At 49.5% G+C, this 18,971-nt stretch overlaps 1 protein-coding gene across 1 annotated transcript; it reads left to right on the forward strand.

Moving 5' to 3' along the window:
- Positions 1–267: 267 nt before the first annotated feature.
- On the forward strand, positions 268–18,191 carry PTPN22 (protein tyrosine phosphatase non-receptor type 22). Its single transcript, XM_072844643.1, has 21 exons — positions 268–354; positions 4,249–4,357; positions 5,170–5,246; positions 6,189–6,284; positions 6,696–6,734; positions 7,075–7,146; positions 7,241–7,300; positions 7,753–7,895; positions 8,414–8,480; positions 9,339–9,416; positions 9,946–10,038; positions 11,441–11,517; positions 12,353–13,113; positions 14,125–14,208; positions 14,351–14,481; positions 15,028–15,055; positions 15,482–15,562; positions 15,857–15,960; positions 16,643–16,673; positions 17,397–17,474; positions 18,127–18,191. The coding sequence occupies exons 1-21, from the start codon at positions 268–270 to the stop codon at positions 18,189–18,191; spliced, it is 2,361 nt and encodes a 786-aa protein (XP_072700744.1).
- Positions 18,192–18,971: the final 780 nt, after the last annotated feature.

The following is an 18,971-nucleotide window of genomic DNA, read 5'->3' on the forward strand; positions in this document are numbered from 1 at the left end:
GCTCCTGCCCCGCTCAGCGCTGCCAACCCTCGTGCGGGGCGCGCGAAGTGCATGTGGTTTTAAAAGGAGGCGCTAGGGCCCGGGTTGTGTTTTGTTTTATTTGACCACGATATCTGTTACGTACTAATTTCCTTTAAGACTTGTGATGAAGTCAGTAAACCACAGCCTGCCGCGAGTGCTCTCCGGGCTGCTGTTTTCCACTGCGGCACGCACTTGACATGTCCGTTCCCAGGTTCAGCAGGCCAGTCGCGCTCCGTCTCCGGCAACATGGACCAAAGGGAGATTCTGCTGCAAAACCTGGAAAGGGCCCAAGGCAAGAAGCTCAATCGAGAAGAGTTTGTAGACGAGTTTTTGGTAAGTTTGCTTAAGGCACGCCTCTGTGTTTCAGTTGATTTTAAAGGAGAACCGCTCAGTCCCTTCTCTTCAAACGGGGATGTGAGTTGCATGTGACAATAAGATTTTCTATGATTTCACAGCAGAAAGAGACGCAGGAGTTAACTGGGGTAAAGGGAACGTAAAGACAGACAAGTAATTTAATAGTTTGCATTCAAAGTAAAACTGTTTGCTTTTTAAATAATTACCCGAGTGCTTCCTGTTTTCTACTTTGCGAATGCACTTGTCAAGACGCAGTTTCACTTCGCCTGGTAACACAACTGGGGGGATAGCGAGGAATATGGAGCCACTGCCCCTTCTCCCCCTCGCAGTCTGTTATATCTGTGATACACGTGTTCCTGCCGGGGATCGCCGGCTGCTACTCGACATAGCTTTTCCTTTTTTCATTTCAATAGACACCCCCCACCCTGCCCCTGTACCACCTGCAGAGCAGAGAGCGGGTGTTCAGATAAATGCCCTGTGGACCCGAGACTGTTCCACCTCTCATCGGCACTGGGCACCTTGGCCAGCGCGTGAGGAGACGGCGATCTGAGCAGCTGGCGGGGCCACTTCTCCAGCCCTGCGCTGGGTTACGTGGAAGGGCTCGTGCATCCGTTCGCAATGCGCGCGTGTGCTCTATCTCCAGCAAAGCAAATGCATTTGCTTTGTTCCCTAAAGGCAAAACTAGCAAAAAACGCTGATGGCTCTCGCCTTCCCCAGCATTCTGCAGTGTCTAGCCGGTTGAGGTCTGCGCAGTGCCCCGATCTGTGAGCTCTCCGACATCTTTTTATTTGTTTGGGTGGCAGGGGTGAGTCTTAGATGGCCATGTACTGTCTCAGAGTTAAAGCTGATGGCTGCTGGCGGCTGCCGATCTATCAGCCAGAGGAAGGCTGTTCTGGCAGGCTGTCTGGGCTGCTCTGAGAAGCAAAGGCATTGCCCAGCTTTAGCAGACATAGGGAAGGGTAAAACTGGGACATCTGTAAGATCTGAGATGTCTCAAACACCAGAATAACCACTGGCCCTGAGCTACCCCTCCGGATAGGGGTTGCATCAGGCAGTGGTCTCTGGGGAAGGTGCAGGGGTTACTTAGGAGTCCCCACAAGATCCAGCCCTGCTTTCTCATACCAGTGAAGGCTGGCACTTCAAACGCTTGGGAAGAGCTTAGTGCTTGGTTTCCAGGTGTCTGGGTTGGGGGGAAGTGATTAATCTGAGCCTGCAGTGACAGTCTGTTGTTCCATGGAACAAAGTGCTGTCGCAGGCTGCTCAATTTCCTCCTCTTGCTGCCCTGCTGGGGTTGTACGGAGCCGTGCGAGGCAGCGGGGCTGCAGAGCCTCGGTGCATGTGCTAGTTCTCGCAGCCAAACGTACAGTTAATTTTCTGGCCAAACAGCAGGTAGAAGTGGTCAGGGCTGTGTTTCCTCTTCTGTGCTGGGAAGAAATCTTCCCAGGATGGCCTGAGTTGTTGGCCACTTTTGCAAGTGCAGAAGCCTTAACAGGCAATTGTGATGGCTTGCATTTCCAAACTTGGTAGAAAAGTTTGATGCTATTTCTCCATCCTAATGTCTCTCTTTGTGTGAACAAGCATTTGTACATGCCGATTGTGGTGCTGTTACTGTAAATTACAGGGTTTTTTGTCTGAGTCCCCTTTTTCTGTTTGTGCAGTCTCACAGCAAGGGTTTGATCCTTACTGCTCTCGCTTGCTTTCTCATATGTAGCCGTTTCCCAAGCAGTTTTATGTCAGTTTACGCAGGGACAGAAAAGTAAGGTGATTCAGAGTCTCAGCTATGAGAAGACTGGCTTCAGTATTAAGTGAAGCCCCTTCCATGGAAGCTGACCCTGGAGGCTGGGGTTGCACTGGAAGGAGGCAGGGGGAGGATGCGACCAACACCAGAAGAGCTCAGGAGGTTACAGGGATGTGTAGTCTACAAAAACCATCCTGTTCCCACAATTTCTATCACACTGTGCCTGCCCCCATGTTCTTGATTAATAGAGACTGGACACGTGGGCTGTCCTGGGCCTCCTGTACCTTCTTCCTGACCCATCCAGGTCAGTGAGATGTGACTCCTGTGGCTGGAGAGCAGCAGAATTTAGGGTTTAAAAATTGCAGTTTAATGTTCAAAAACAGCAACTCTGACATGGATCTGAATCTGAATATCTGTGCACAGAAATACTGCGGAGATGAGATACACGTTGCTGTATATACCTTTTATCTGTGGAATTGCTAAGGGGCTGCTTGGCTTGGTCAAATATGTACGAGCTACAAAGCCCTCCAGCTCCTGATGTGGCCTTTTGGCAAGTATCATCGCTCTGCAGCTTAATGCAAGAGGCCCTGACGGGTGTCGTGTCCTAGCGGGTGCTCGTCTAGAGCAGGCTGGAGTCAAGGGGAGTTTTGCAGCTCTCCCGCAGCTGCTAATACGTCAGGTCTGCAGCGAGGAGGGACAGGGGACGGGGTTCTCAAAACTGGATGAGAGCTTGTGGGAGAGCTGAAAGGCAGACGCTTATGAGCTCCCGCGGGAAGGTCACTGGTGAGCTGACTCTCAAAGCGATTTATGGTGAGCACCCAAAAATCAGGGCCCTGAACCCCTCAGGACTCCCGCGGTTCCTGCTCATGTGCTGTTGTGCCCCGAGCCCTGGCGCACGCCGGGGGCTTTGCCGGTTCCAGCAGGAGGGTCTGCCGCCTCCTCAGCTCTAGCCCCTCTGACCACGGCGCTATTTTGGCTCGGTGACCCCGGCACCGGCGGGCTGTTTTTCCCCGCGCCGTGAGCGGCTGAGCCACCGTTCCCGCTTCCTCTTAGCAGCTCCGAGGGGTCACCGTGAGGCGTGCACGAGGCACGAGAAACCCTCTCACTTCGCAGCTCAGGGGTGCCCGTGGTGCCTTCCCTTTGCTTTTCGCCCCTGCACACCTTGCTTTCATAAAGCACACGATGCTGAGGGTTCTCCTGTGTCAGCCCGATTCTCTGGAGCCCAGCAGTGATGTCCAGGAGAAGGGCTGTGAAGGTATGGCTCCAGGGTGGTGGGAAAGGGAGCCTTGCCCTTCGGAATGTCAAACTGGAGAGACGCTGATTAGAGAAATGGCCTTTTGTTTTAAACCAAAAGCACCCCTTGGTGGCAAGAAAAGTGGTTAGGTAGACAAAACATTATGAAAGAAAAAATACAGCAGGAATGGTGCTTTCGAAGTTGATGGTAACGAACACTGTGTGTCACTTCACAGCTGATGTCAGTGAAATAAAATTCTGTGCTCTGGCAGGAAAAAGATGCTTGAACTCTCCAGGAGTGCTGCAGCTTAATCCTGGAAATGAAAGAGATGAGAGATTCATACCCCTAAGGGTCTATCCTAGGACTCCTTTCTCTTTCATCAGTGCATGTTGCTACTTTGCTCCAATTGCTGTGCTCCTTTAGTGGCCCGAGCATAGCTGTCTGCAGCCACAGATGGGAGCATCTTTACCAAAGTGAGACAAATCACCTGATTTATCTAGCTTTTCTGATATCATTTGTTAAAGGTGGTTTAACGTTGTTACTCCTCTTATCTGGGTGCCGTTTATACTGAGAATGATTCCCCTGCGTCTCACTTGGGCGATGCTTTATGTGCTGTATAAATGCATCATTTCACTTCAGAAGCCTATGTGCCCAAGCCTCGTGTGGGCACTGCCTCAGCACACACTTTCCGTTCTCCAGAAGCCTGTGCTGGGGCTCTCAGGTGGCTTCTGTCTCTATTCTTGCTCTGAGTACCTTGAGAAAAGCCACCCAGGAAAGAATTAATGGTGCAGACCTTGCTTTGTGGTAGTGAACCTGACCCCTAGAGACCTTCACATGCACTCTCTAGTAGTGTGTTGTATGTAGCACATCTGCTGTAATTTGTTCCATTCTTTTATCACAGAAGCTGAAAAGGCAGTCAACAAAGTACAGATCGGATAAAATCTACCCTACAGCAGCATCTGAGCAACCAGAGAACATCAAGAAGAACAGATACAAGGACATCTTACCCTGTAGGTTGGAAATGGCAAATGTTCCTATTCAGACTTTGTTTTGCTACTTCGTCTGTTCTCTTCCTCCGGTACTTACCTGCACAGTTGCTTGCATGTGAGCATGTCACTGGCTGTCAGTTGGCCTTGAATTCTGCTGCTCAGATTTAAGGCTTTATCTTCGGCTGTTGCAGTGCATGGTCTGGAAGACTTTGGCATGTATTTTCTACAGACAGAAACACAGCCTCTAATGATTGTCCTTGCAAGCTTTCTAGGTAGCATTGCAACCACTTGTTTTCCAAGGCCTTGCAGAGAACGGCTTTGGGCAAAGATGTCTCCATGACTACAGTTAAAAACTGCTGCGGCTTGTCCTGGCTTGGTGCAGTAGTCTCCAAAGAAGAGTCTGTCCTAGGACCAGAGCAGACTGTCCCTTTCATCCATTCTAGCTTGAAAAAAATAATCTAAACCCACAGACCTCATTTGAGCCTGTAAGATGGCATGCAGGGTGATTCTAGGCTTGGCTTTCTCCATGGTCAGGGCAGGAGATCGGCGTTGCACTGGGGTACTGGCAGCATCTGCAGCTCTCGCCTAAGCCCTCAGCACCGCTCTGAGAGAGAGCTTGCCTTCCTGCTGCCTGCGCAGGCAATGGCAGTTCTGGGCAGGGCTATCGGTAGGTGCAGGAGGAGGCATTAGGGGCTGGCACAGCCACTCACCCGCTCTGGGATGAGCTCTCTGATGTATGGGCTCCTCCAAAGCGCCGGTGCTGCAGTCTGAGGAGCTCAACCCCCGTGAAAGGCAAACAGTAACTGCTGCTCCTTCTGCTTTTGTGCCTGCAGTTGACCACAGCAGAGTGGAGTTGTCCCTGATCACATCAGACGCAGATTCTCATTACATCAATGCCAACTTCATCAAGGTATTGCTTGTTTTGCCCTGCAAAGGTGGTTGTAGCAGCTGTAGTGGTTGAGTTGTGCCAGGAGGAGCAGGTCCTGTAGCTGTGGTGAGTGAAAGGACTATGCATAGATGCTGGGCTGTGCTCAAGGATATTCGATGTAAAGAAGACGTGTACAATCAGTGATTCCTTCAAAAACGCCCCTTGCAGCACAGAGGCACCAGGCTACGGGGAAAGGGACACGTTCTCATGTCGGGGGGGGTGGTGGAACAATTTGTGGCTCACAGCCCCGACTTCCTCATCGGTGTTACTGCCTTTGGTGGGTGACAGTGGTGCAAAGTTGCCTGTGGCCAGAATCGCCTTGCCTGAAACCAGTGCAGAGGCAGGAAGCCTTGCACTGCAGCACAGATCAGACCCACTGCAGCGGTGAGCAACAGGGCAGGTCAAGGCGGGCTGGTTCTCCCTCAGGAGCTCCATGTGTTTCGGGACTCTCCTGTGCTCACGACCCTTCTCTGATAGATAGATAGATAGATAGAAGGTTTCCTTCATTCTCCACCACGGTGACTGAGGGCTCTGTGTAGCCCGTCTGCAGAAGAACAGACCTTCACAAGGGGATCACAGTTCGTTCTTTGGCAACAGCCGCAGATGTGCCAAGCTGCACGCTGGAGAGCTGGATCAGCTGTTGTAGCATCACTCCCAGGCTCCCAAATGCACTGCAAGAACTGGTGCTCTCTGGGAGCAGATCTCACCTCAAGCCCAGCTCCCTGGCTTGGGTCTTCCTTTGGGAGGTTTGCACACCTGGTTGCTTAATTTAATTTGGGCACCTAAATTTTAACTATATAAAAGCCCTTCTAAGTCCTTAATGGGCTCATTGGATAGAAGTAAGATTCAGAAAGAGGAATGACTTTGTTTCTGCTAGTGAACTATACAAATATGTCTCCATGTCTGACCTGAATGCCGTTTTAGGGTGTCTATGGGCCAAGAGCATACATTGCAACACAGGGTCCTCTCCCCACTACTGTCGTTGACTTTTGGAGGATGATTTGGGAGTATGAAGTCCTGGTAAGGTGTAGATTTATATGCCTTTCTTTTTTTTTTTTTTTAAAAAAAGAAAAGTTGTCCGTATGGCCAGCCAGAAGTCCTTTCTGACTAAGCAGACAGTGGGAGTGTCGGGGTTTTGCTCCAGATGTGGCGTGTGCCCCACATCCTTCCCGTGAGCCCCCTCCACACTCGCGCTGAGACAGGAGACTGCTCGTGGCTGTCTCTGCATTCGGGCTCGCAGTGGGAAAGGTCCTTGTGGCCGGGCTGTGGATGATGTCCCGACTTTGATTTGCCCAGCAGTCTGGGATGCTGGGGAAGGCAGCCCGCAGACCTTGCTCATTGCTGATAAGTACCCGCAAGCGATGAGTTTGATTTTGCGGCCTGGATAAGAAACTTGTGTTCAGACTTTTCTAATGAACCTTCTTTCTGCAGATCGTGGTCATGGCTTGTATGGAGTTTGAAATGGGAAAGGTGAGTAATGTGTCGGGGATGGCCTCTGCCGTGACAGTGCCAGGGCAGGGCGGAGGGATGCAGATTTTTATTAAATCTCATCAGTGACAGCGAGTTTCTGTTTGATACGAGCTGTTTCCTGAGTCTCCAGCTGCAGATTCTTAAACCGCCTCCAGTAGTGTAGCTAGCCTCTCTGAAGGGAAAAACCAGCAACGACGGCTCAGGGAAGGGGAGGCTGGAGCTGGCCAGTGGCAAGAGCCGGGCCTCCTCCCAGCACAAGTTTTGTCGGGCAGAGTGAGACAGGAGGAGGTGTGGGTGGGCCGGTGGCGAATAACCCAACGTGTCCTGCTTCTCACAACAGAAGAAATGCGAGCGGTACTGGGCAGAGGTGGGCGGCTCGCCCCTGCAGTGCGGTCCTTTCTCCATCGCCTGTGTGAGTACAGCTGCCGCGAGCACCGCGTCACATCACGTGCGCTGGAAACTCGCGTCATCCGCAGAAAATGTGACTCTAACTTCTTGTTCTGCAGGAAGCTGAAGAGAAGAAAAATGAGTATGTGATTAGGACTTTAAAGGTGACCCTGAATGAGGTAAGTAGGAAAGGTCAAGGCAGGAAATGCATCTTGGCGAGCTTTATTATATAAGTATTAAAATATGGCACACTTTGTGCAGAAAATTTTACACTGCTCAGCCTGCTATTTTAGATTTGACAGTACGAAGAAAGTGAAAAATTAATTTAACTCAAACCTCAATTTCTGAAGCTGTTTGTCAGTTGTGGCAAATCGGACCCTGGGTAAGTGAGGCCAACAGGTAACATCAAGAATGTCGTAGAACGGCAATGCTTCTTTTGTAGCAAGAACAGCTGCAAACTGCACCTCTAACCTTTGCCTGCCAATGCAGATGGGAACTGGAGATGTCTGCAGCGCACCGGCTTCCCCTTGCCGTGCCGACGTCCCCGTCTGTGCCCGCGAGAGCTGCGGCGGCATCCCCTCGGTGGCGCGGGCCGGCCCCGGACCCTGCCAGCGCTCTTCTCCTCTTGCAGGAAATCCGCACTGTCCACCAGTTCCACTATAAAAACTGGCCAGACCACGACGTCCCCTCATCCATCGACCCCATCCTGGAGCTCATTGGCGAGATTCGCCGCTACCAGCCGGACGACAGCGTCCCCATCTGCATCCACTGCAGGTGGGTGAGCCGGTCACCGGCGGGGAAGGGCTGCTGGCCCCCCGGCCCCCACGCTCTCGCTTCCCGAGCGGCCGCAGGGGCGGTGGCAGCCGGCGCAAGCCTGCAGCCAAGCTCCTCTCGTAGGAAGTCCTAAGGCAAAAGCGTCCCCTGAGGACAGCTATCATGGCCGGGTGGCAGAAAGGGGGACAGGCAGCAGCAGGCCAGCAATAGCACGTGTAGTTAAGAGACCACCAACACTGGGCCACGTCCACACGTGGGCTGGTCGCCACAGGAGGACTGAGAACTGCTCGCGGGAGCACGAGATGTGCCTTCAGCCTGCAGCAGAGCTGCGGGCAGGTGGAGCCCTGTGTGGGGTGGGTGAAGCTGCAGCAGGGCCGTCGTGTGGGTCTGCACCCTCCGCGGTGTGGGACGGGAGGGTCACAGGAGGCTGTGGATCTTTTTCAAATATCCTTGTCAGAAATTACAGCGTGCCCATCCTCTGACCTCTGCTAGCAACCCTGCTGTGACTGTCATTGCAGTGCTGGCTGTGGGAGGACAGGAGTCATCTGTGCCATCGACTACACCCAGAAGCTGCTGAAGGACGGAGTGAGTGTCAGCCCGGTCTGCATCTTGGCACGGCACCTGCGTGCAGCGCCGCTGCATCTCTGTCTCTCCCTCGCCTTCTCTCTCCCCTTACTCTCCCTTTCACCCCTCTCTAACTGCATGCAGACGCATTTCAGATGACAGCCATCAATGGGAATTCCCCGCAGCCTGACTGGAGAACAGCGGCGGCCAAACCGCTGATACCCCCTTCCCAGCTTGTGCTGCTCCTCTCTCTTTAGGCTCTGCATCATCCATGCGCTGTCCGTTGCCATTGCTGCCCTCCCCATCCCAATGCGAATTCCCCCAATGCTTGTACCGACCGGGCAGAATCCTCCCTCCCACTGCTCCCTCTGGCAGGACCGTCGGATCAGGGAGCTGGCTCTGCGCTGGCCTTCGATCTTCAGTATGACTTTACTGTCTATATTTGTCTCTCTGCACTTAAGCGTCAGAAATCCAGCGTTTCCAAACTAACACCTTGCTTTACTCGGACTCTTCAATAAAAATGTACGTGAAGTAATCCCTGGCCTTGTGGCAGGTTGCTGGGACTTGGAAGAGTGGCTGCTTTCTGTACCGCAGCAACCCTGGACTCATTGATCTGGGAAATCGCCGTCTTGTCCTTCATGCTATTCACAGCTGTTTACCAATGCTGTTATAAAAAGGGTATTTTCTGTGGAGTGCAAGACAGGAGGGAGGAGGCAAGCTGGTTCGTAATAAAAAATAGCACTTTAAGCAGGTCCTTTGTTAAAAATTCTTGCAATAGCAGGCCTGAATTTCGGACACTGCACTAAACTGTGTCACGACTTGGAAGCTGCTTGGAATTAGACCCGTCTGTAATTTTTCCTCTTTTCTCTTTCTTGCAAGATTGTTCCAGTGAACTTCAGTATTTTTAGTCTGATCCAGGAAATGCGCACGCAAAGGCCTTCCATAGTGCAGACCAAGGTATGTTCGGGAAATTGCGCCAACTGGTATACTCTCCATACTGGGACCTCAGCTTTTCCCCAGGAGGGTTCGGAGTAAACACAGAGCAGTTGTGCTGCTTGGAACTGCGGCCTGTAGATGCTCTGTAAGGCCCCTTTTCTGAACAGAATGATTTTGCAGAAATGAATTTGGCAGCTGACCATTTCCTTGTAGACAGCTGGAATAGCTTAGCGCTTGCAGTCGATGTATCGAGCGCTTACGCTGTGAAACAAGGGACTGTCCAGGAAATAAAGTGGGAACTCTTCTCAGCTGAGATAGACTGAAGAGGAAGCTCAATGCAGAACAGCGTTGTTCGTGCACCCAAAAAAACCCCAAACGCTTCAGTCTGAACCCTTTGAAAGTTGTGGCTTCTACTGAGAATTTACCCTGCCGACGGACCAGAAAGTGGCAGCTTCTCTCAGGGGCCGATGCTTGATTTGGGTAACAGGTGACCGTCTACAGGTACTGCAGGTGCTGGCTCTCACGTCTGTTCTATTTGTCTGGAACACAGGAGCAGTATGAGCTGGTTTACGATGCGGTGATTGAGCTCTTCAAAAGGCAGATTAAAGCGCTCGATGCCCAGGAAGATTCTGCTGCTTCACAGGTAAAAGTCCCAGGATAAACACACTGCCTCTTGCAGCCTCGGGCATGCCAGCTCCACCCTAGATTTCTACTGCAGGGGTCTCCTCTGCAGACCTGGAATGAATCGCAGTGTTTTCTGCTACCCTTTATGTCCAAACTGAGCCTCTTTTCAAGTTAACCCATGAGAATCCAGCTGTTTCCCTGAACGTGCAATGCTTATTGCAGGATTTGGCTCCAAGCGAGAGCTTAATTTTCTTCGGTCTCAAAACAATTTTCTATATACTTTTATAATTGTTTAATGTAATGAGCGAATAGAAAAGCACCAACTTTCTACAGTAGCGGCCGATTTCCATGTGGACATGCCAGTGAAACTTGTCTTCATGGAGTGCTTGCGAGCAACAGAGTGACTTTCAGTCTAGGTTGGGAAGCTTGGGTGCACAAGGCAGCATGGCTAAAAGTGTTAGTCTGCAAGATGGTGGTATTCTAGTGAGGTAATTAGCATTACAGTCTGTGGGAGAGAGTAGGCTAAAATATCTTGTGAAAAAACATGTCAGAGTCTTTCAAATCTGATACACCTCCGAGGAAAAACAATGTGGTCTTGGTACGAAGTTGCATATGAACAGGAACATCCAAAACATCCATGGTTAAGCTTTGCTTTGTTCTTGCTGTTCTTCTGTGACTGCTGGCGTGAACCTTACCTTGCCTGCGTACCTGTTTGCGATCTGGCGGAAGTAAATGCATTGCCATTCTTAGGCAAAGGCTGACAGGTTACAGGTAGCTTAGTTTGTCAGAAGCTTTTGTCTAAAGAATTGGGAACGGGACCCGGCAATGGGACTCGCACCTCAGTTTTGCCATAGGATTTGCAGGATGTTGCAAGCCAGAGCTGAGTGAGAGAAGAGCTGGAAAGACCCTCTTTCTATGTGTTGTGGACAGTCTGTAAGCAAAGGAGATGCAAGACTAGGTTGACACAAAATGCAGAAAACAGTTCAAGTCCGGATGTGGTTTTGTAGCTCCTGGCCAAACCTCTCGCCCGCCTGAACCTCGCTGCCCTCTGAAAGCGCTTTGCAGAGCATGGGGGATGGTCTGTGCTGGAGCGTCGCAAACGAAAGCAGGCTGAATGCCCGCGTGGGGTCCCGAAGGCAGAGCTGTCTGCACAGGCTGTTTCGCAGGTGTTCGGACAGCTGGATGGTGGTACGGCTCGTGTACTCTCATTTCAAACACGTGCCGACAGGAATTGCTGTTCAGCAGGCTCTGCCCTCAGTTTTCAGCTCCAACCTGGTATTTTCAAGTTGGTGTTTGTCACTTCCAAACTGCATCAATAATTAAAAGTAGTTGGCACAAATTCCAACTCCTGAAATTGCATGTTTGTGTTCTTTGCATTCTTCCTCCTCACTCTCTTGTTTTCTAATGTTTTCTTTCGCTAGGTAAAAGCAAGGCATCCTGTAGCCAAGCCACTTCTGACTCCAGTGGAAGATATTTATTCTCTGAGATTACTAACCTGGTAAGGCCATAGCACAAGTATCCTCTGGGTTAGTACTTTCAGCCACATTTCAGGAAGATGCATTTTTTGTGTGTGCTTTGTGACACAGTTCGGTTTGAACATTTCAGTTGTCAGCAGGATCTGCAGCCTCCCTTGAGTCCCACTTTGACTCTCACGTTTGTTCCTAACATAATTCCTGCTCTTCTCACTGATGTGTCTCTGAGACCGAGTCTCAGCCTCTTCCCTGTGTGCCATTATCTGTCCCCCTCTTCTGCCCTTGAGTCTGTTTTGTGTTGTGCTTCCATGGTGTTTCACATCCGCACTGAAAACACATCACGGGGCAGTACAAAAAAGGCTCGGGCACGTGGAGACACCCCAGCGCTGGTTCCTCTCCGCTCTGGGCCCGGAGCGGTGCACGCTGCGGGGTGCCCCACGACTGCTCCCATCTTTCCCTGCACGTGCCGCTCCAGTGCCTCTTGCTGCCTTGCGGCAAGCCTGAGGAGCCTAGCTTCCTGACACGGGCAGCTTCAGAGGGTGGCCGGATCCGTCTGTGGGCATGTTTTGGTTTGCGGTGTCTGCTTTCTGTAAATAACTTTGCTTTTTGGTATGGTCTGCACTGAGGGCGTAGTTTACCCGCGTAAAGGGCCCTCCTCTGTTCACCATTTCATGGTGTTCAAATGGGGCACCGGGGTGCACAGTCCTTCCCTGTGCTCCTTGCTTGAGGCTGAACCGGGCAACACGTTCCTGGGGGACAGATCTGCTCTTAGGAGCAGTGCTGTGGGGCCTCGTTAGCAGGCTAACAGGGATTTCCGAGTACTAGATGGCTTTGACTTCACATCACGGTGCTTTACTGCAGCTCAGAGCAAGAGGAACAGGATGTGCATCAATGTCTTCCTCCGGTGGCACAAAGCAAAGCATCCCTGACATCGCTGTCTGCCACGGAAGTACGCGACAGCTCTGGACGTGGGGTCCCTCCCATCAGACAGGCCATCTCCTCTGGCACTTTGAACTTCTTCAACTGCAGGAAGGCAGCTGCCGCTGAGAAGCGGGGCGATGGGGACGCTCTCCAGAAACACCGCAGCTTGGAGCTCAGCAGCATCTCTCCTGAGCAGCTGCTTCTGAACGTGGAACCGAAGGGAGCCGGCAGGAGCCAGCCTCGAGGCAGGGCACCTCTGACACGGGCTGCGTCGACCCCTTTTGTGCTGGCGCAGCGGGGAGAAGGCTGGGAATGGGATGGAGGGGGTGCAAAGCCTGTTTTGAGTTCACGGTTGCCAAACGCCTGTTACTCAAGCTTTCAGGTGAAGAAGCAGGACGGATTTTCCCCTGTGGAGCTGAACCACTCGAGCCGAGATGCGGGCGGCCCCACGAGCCACAGGAACCACGGGCACTGTCCCTACCCTTACTTCTGCTCAGCAGAAGACCCCTACTTCTCTTCACCCTCTCCAGATGACCCCGTGTCCCCGGCGTTTACGGAGTGCCTCGCGGAGGGGCAGGACGCGCTTCTCCCTTCTTGCGCTGCGAGTGCCCCGCTGCAGCCGGCCGTGGTCAGCTCCCCGCCGCCCAGGCTCGTGTCCCACCACGCTGCCCTGCTGAACGACGAGAGGATTTCCTCCCCGCGTAAGTGGTGCAGCGCTGCGACGAGCTGGGCTCGGTCACTCGGGACTGCGGTGGGCTGGAGGGAGTGGCGGGTGTTGTCTTTTGGTGTCCAGGCAGGGCTGTTAGCTGCTCCCTGGGACTGCACTCCCATGGAAGCTGAGGGAGCAACCGGTTTCATCCTCACACTAGCTTCATCCTGCCTGAAATTTTTCCCATAAAAATAAACAATACCTTTAGAAGAGCATGATTTTGGGTTTCGCATTACAGAGCTGCCCTGACTACTATGTCGCCTTGGTACGGCTCTCGCAGGAAGGCAGGGATTGGTGCTGACCAATTCTTAAAACAGGGTGCTCCAAGAAGCGTTCAGAAAGCTCCCAGAAATGGTTTTCTCTGAGGATCTAGTTTCCAGGTCAAAAACCACCCTTTTCTGCAGAGTGTCGTGCAGGGGAACACTGACATCCCACTGAGACTGAGAACCAGGACTTCAACATTAGTGTTTTGCCCAGATCTGTAGCCTTCAAACCATCACCTGCCATATGAAGAAGGCAGAATTATTTCTTGGCCTGGCCAGTCCTGGCCCAGCTGGACATTTCCCATTGTCTGCAGCTTTGGCACTTGCTCAGCTTTGTCCTGCTCAGGCCCTTCAGTATCCAGTGTCACAAAAGTGTGCTCGTTATCTAGATGCTAGAAACTCTTGGAAAGCTACGGGAGTTGCGGCACGAGCCAAGCAGCAACGGTACCGCCAGCTGTGAGCTTGTCTGTGTGCTGGGGAACGCTCATCATTTTCCCCTGTGCAATGGGAATTCTGCTGCTGACGCTGCTGGAAGCGTGCCCTCGGGGCCACACGGCTAGCAGCAGGTGAATTGGTGCTGGGGACTATTTGGATTTTTAACTACAGTTTAGAGGCGCTTAACCGTCATCTCTGGTGCACGGCTGGGCAAGAGCAGTCAGCTCCCAGAGTCTCTGCAAAGGTCTGCAGTTCTCCTGCTGTGTCGTGCCATGCAGGTAATCTGTCCGTGTCTCCCCGATTAGCCACCCTGCCGCAGCCAGATGACGACAATCCTCCGCCCCTGCCCGAGCGAACCCCCGAGTCCTTTATTGTGGCCAGTGAATCTGGTAAGTGCATTTAACAAAGCAGGGGCTGGGAAGTACTCTGGGGGCTCTTCCCATGCTTGTGTAGTACTGTAGCATCCAGCAGTGCCTTTGCTCTGGCTGTCTGGGATGAGAAATCACCTCTCTTGTGTTCAATTGTTTCTAGGACAATTTCCTCTGGCCACTTCTGATTTTCAGCTTCCAGCCAGAAATACAAATATCGGAACCTCTTTGGAGTGGAGTGGTGAGTCTCACTCAGAGGTAATTAATGACTCAGTGAGACTGAGACCATGTAAGGTAAGTAAGTGGCTTTTTATCTCTTCTCCAGCACCATCACTATGCCAATTTCCTTATCGTGTTTCCTTCTGTGATGAAAGACCCTAGTTTTGGCACCGTGTACTTTCCATAAATTATTTCTGGGCTCAGGACTAGGAGGAAGATGTGGTCTCAGTCAGGCTCCTCCATATCAACGCCTTCTTTACTCCAAACGTTATTTTTTGGGGTCCTAAATCCCATACAAGGTAGTAAAAGGCTGTCTCTATTTTAGAGAAGGATAATAAAGACAGGGAGTTAGTGGTCTGCTGAGGTTCACACCGCCCTGTGGAACAGGCAGGAGCTGAACAAAATTTGGGATGATCAAGAGATGCCTATAGTTGAATTATAGCTTTGTAAAGTGAAACAATAAGGCGTAAGTCTATATTCCATTACGTGAGCACGGAGGTGTGTGTGGGAGGGTGTTTGCACGTAACATCACTTCTTTGTCTTCTCTGGCTTGCTTGTGTGCAAGAGAATGACATTTGGTTGCGGGAATTTCAAATACCTTCCTTGTTTTTTTGTTTCCAGAGTGTGAAGCTTCGGAGCCCACAAACAGGTATAAGGTTAATGCTGGGATAAACTATCTTTGGAAATAAGGTCTGCTTTTTACTGAAGCTGCTTTACCATATTTAGTAAATGTCTTTAGGACCTGTGCTCAGTCCAACGGAAATTCTGTGTTGCTAAATAGTTCTGCAACTAAATAGTTCTAAAGAGAACTAGATAGTTCTCCAACCAAATGCACTGGTAGTTTTACATTTCCTAATCCCTCCTGCCCACTCTGTACATGACGATGTCCCTTGCAGCCTCCTCAGGCTGAGGGTTGTCACATCTTTTGCTGCATGTTGTGCGTTTCCTTTGAGACGACTGAGATGTGCCAATTAGAGTGCTGTGGAGCTCTCAGTGAACTTTTTAATATATATATACATGTATATATATACACATAAAAGCTAGGTAACCAACTCTTTTATCTTTGCTCTCTTAGAGACAACCCGGGATCGCTCTAACTCTCCTCCCCCACTTCCTGAAAGAACCCCGGAGTCATTTGTTCTTGCTGATGTAGCAAGTAAGTGATGAGTTCTTTTCTCAGCATGTAACTGAGATTTTATACTTACACCTAAACCTGTAGATAGCTGAGGAGATCGTGGCCCGCTTGTTCAAAGCATTGCCAACAGTAGTGCTTCAGGACTCAACTGCTGGAGAGTTCAGCAGATATAAAGAAAGTAGACGCAGCTAGGGGACCTGCTGGAAATTTCTAGAACTGCTGCATTAGAGGAAATGAAAAGCAACAACAAAGCACTTAGAAAAAGCAGGAGGATTCATGAATGACCACTGAAAGTGTTCTGATGTATGTTCCCAGGTCTGCAGCCCGCTGCAAGAAATTCTACGAGTCCTCCGGGCTTGGAGAACGATGCTTCTGAAACGTCATCAAAAGACCCTACAAAATACTTCAAGAGAAGCAAGGTAAAAGAAACAAGACAAAACAAAGGCTATGGAAAACGGAGGGGGTGAGAAGAAGAGATTGTTCTAGCTACAGCTATTGCTACTTTCTCACCTCTAACCTTGTGAAAATTGCCTGCTTTGAGACCACTCGTATTTAGCACAAGGAAACAAGACTAATAAAAATATTCTGTTGTAGAACTGCAAATAAAACCACTGTCTGCACCAGGAACAGAGTAACACAGCCACACCCATGTGATTTTATATGATTTATAAAAACAACGGGTTATGCCTTGGCACTCCGTCCACCTGAAGTTCCAGTTCCTCTTGGAAAAAGTTGCTCGAGTGGAGTTTGAATTCCCATGTAGGACAGACTCTGCTCATCACCAGTCTCCTCTTGTTGTGGCCCTAGTTAATTATCCTCATGAGCAATTGTCCTTCAGGATGTTAGGGTTGAGCAGAAAAGCATTTGAGGAAAATGGCAAGAATAATACAAACGGGAGGCATTTGGGCTGGCTACAAAAAAGCCAGAGACAAAGTGAAAGGCAGAAGTCTGCATTTCAGTCTCAGTTGCTATGCACGATCCTTTTTATAAGATGTGATACATGTGTATTTATCAGTGAATTCCCTTTATCATAGTAGCTGATCTACTGCTTGCTACATTTTTTTCCAACAAGCCTTCTTTTCCTTTTTTTTTTTTCTACAGAGCTTGAAAATACTGAAAAATGTGAGAAACAGTAAGTCTTTCAGGCTAACGTGCATCTTCCTGATGGCTTTACGCAAGTATATAAAGAAATACATGGGACTGAATTTCAAGAACCTGAACTTGTCAAATGTGAAACACCCTGCACGTCTGCCTACTTTGGAGCAGGACGTAGAGAGCTGCGCTGGCTGGCTGAGTACCATCTCACCTGGACAGCAATAGTTGTTTTAGGAGTATCGTAAGGATGCTGTGGTGCCCTTGTAATGCCCTTTGGCTACCCTGGAGACATTACCGAATTCTTCAGGTCATTCAAGCCAGTGTTGTGGGACAAACACTCTAAAAACAGGGGATAAGGGTGCTGTGGGGAATGTGAGCCCCATCCTGGATTCTGCCCAGCCTATTTGGAGCATAAATAAGGAGTTTGTCATTAAGTTCCCTTTGATCTAAAATTAAAATGCTTATCTTGAAAATAGGACTGCTAAAAACTGTTTAAAGCACTTCTGAGCAAACATTTCTGAGTGGATTGCGCTGCAGTAGTACACTCACTCCCCACTACGAGCAAATAATGTCGTTAAAACTGTGCGGCATTCAAGCTCTGCTAGTGTGGAAAGTACTTTGCCTTGTGCTGAAATGGCACCCGTGCCTAGCGTTACCGTGCATGTGGCAGTACGTGTTTTCCTGTAGGTGTGTCCCAGTCGAGCTCTTCAGGGAAGTACCACAGTGACTAACTGCTTCAGTCGAATTTTTTTATTTCTAGGCATCTGTAGGCCATCTTCACTGGCAAAACCATCAGGATCTGCCCCGTCAAACCATTCGAGGTCTCTCCTTAACTTTGGTATGTTTTTCTCTTTGTGTTTTGATGTAGGAAGTACCTTTTTTTGAAAGCCTCAATGCAGGTACCAGGCTGAATGCCAGCAAATTACAAACATTACAAATAACGCTTATTATTTTTTACACATTTACAACTTTATTCACGAGCTGTTTAAAGAACAGGTAAGGATGGAAAACACAAACCCTGAAACCTACTCCGACAAATGTTTCTCGGTGTGTGAAGAATCTGAAGCGTGTATTTGGCTTTCCTGTATCTGAAAGCCTTTGTGTGGCAACAGAGACAGCGGAAGACAAAGCTGTAGCATTGCCACTAGGCTGCTGCCGTATGTTGTGTAACAGGGCAGGGGACAAATGCCATGTTTTCCATTTTAAATTCTCCTACTAGGGAGTAGTCATTTATTAGATTAGGCATAAAATCTAGTTATCTTGATATTCATGCTATAATGACAGTATTTGTCTGATAGGCACATCGATAGACTGGTTTTGGACCAGTTGACTTACAACTACAGGATGTTGCTTTAAGTCTACCGTTATCTTAGTTTGGGGAAGAACTGAAATTACAAGTATTTTCAAATACCATATTATCCTAAGGAATTACATAGCCAACACCTGTAACATACAGAATTTGTTGCATTAAAAAAAAAATCTCTTCCTAGGCTTTGCAAATCGATTTTCAAAACCTAAAGGACCAAGAAATCCACCACCAGCATGGAATATTTAGGTATGTTTTATAGATTTGGCGTTACAGATTTGTGAAGTCCTTCTGATATGCCTTGAGTGCTCATCCCAGTAAGGTTTCCATCAAAATAAATACATCAAAAGCTCTTGCATGATTTTTGCAGCTCAGGCACTACTTGCACATTCTTCATCAAGTAAAGTTTTAAAGTAAAGAAGAATATAGAAGTACCAGCAGCTAAACACTGTCCGTTAATTTACACCAGGATGGAAACTAAGAACGGGAATAGATATTTCATCCTAAGGAGGGATACATTTTTGTTATGTTTTGGAATGTATTCACTTCAAAAGGATGGATCTGAGCTTTCTGAAACAAAGCAGTGTAAACTGGTGACAGGATCCGGCGAAGACTTATTGAATGGTACGGAAGGCCAGCGGAGCGGACCAAAGCAGAACGAGGCTCTGATCGTGCAGACACAGCACCTGTGTAACTTCACTCACCTGCGTAGGTGCACCGGAACCACAGACCCGCACTTCCTTCGATGTTTACAGGGCTTGGGCTACAAGAGAATTAGCATTTCAGAGTTTAGAAATAATTTTTCTTTAAGTTTTTTTTTCATCGGCGCGAATCAGATAATTTGTCTAGATTTTTGGTCAGTAAGACTAAGATGCTGATGTAGAAACTAGTCTAACAGAGTGCAGAAATAGCTGACCCAGCTGCCCTCGCTATCTGAAAAAAAACCTAAACCACCACTACCGCAAGTTAATATCATTGTATTTTTAAAGCAATGCTGTTTTTAAGGATTTGTGACTTTCTAGCACAAAA

This window comes from Ciconia boyciana, chromosome 23, assembly GCF_034638445.1.
Source record: "Ciconia boyciana chromosome 23, ASM3463844v1, whole genome shotgun sequence".
Lineage (NCBI taxonomy): Eukaryota > Metazoa > Chordata > Aves > Ciconiiformes > Ciconiidae > Ciconia > Ciconia boyciana.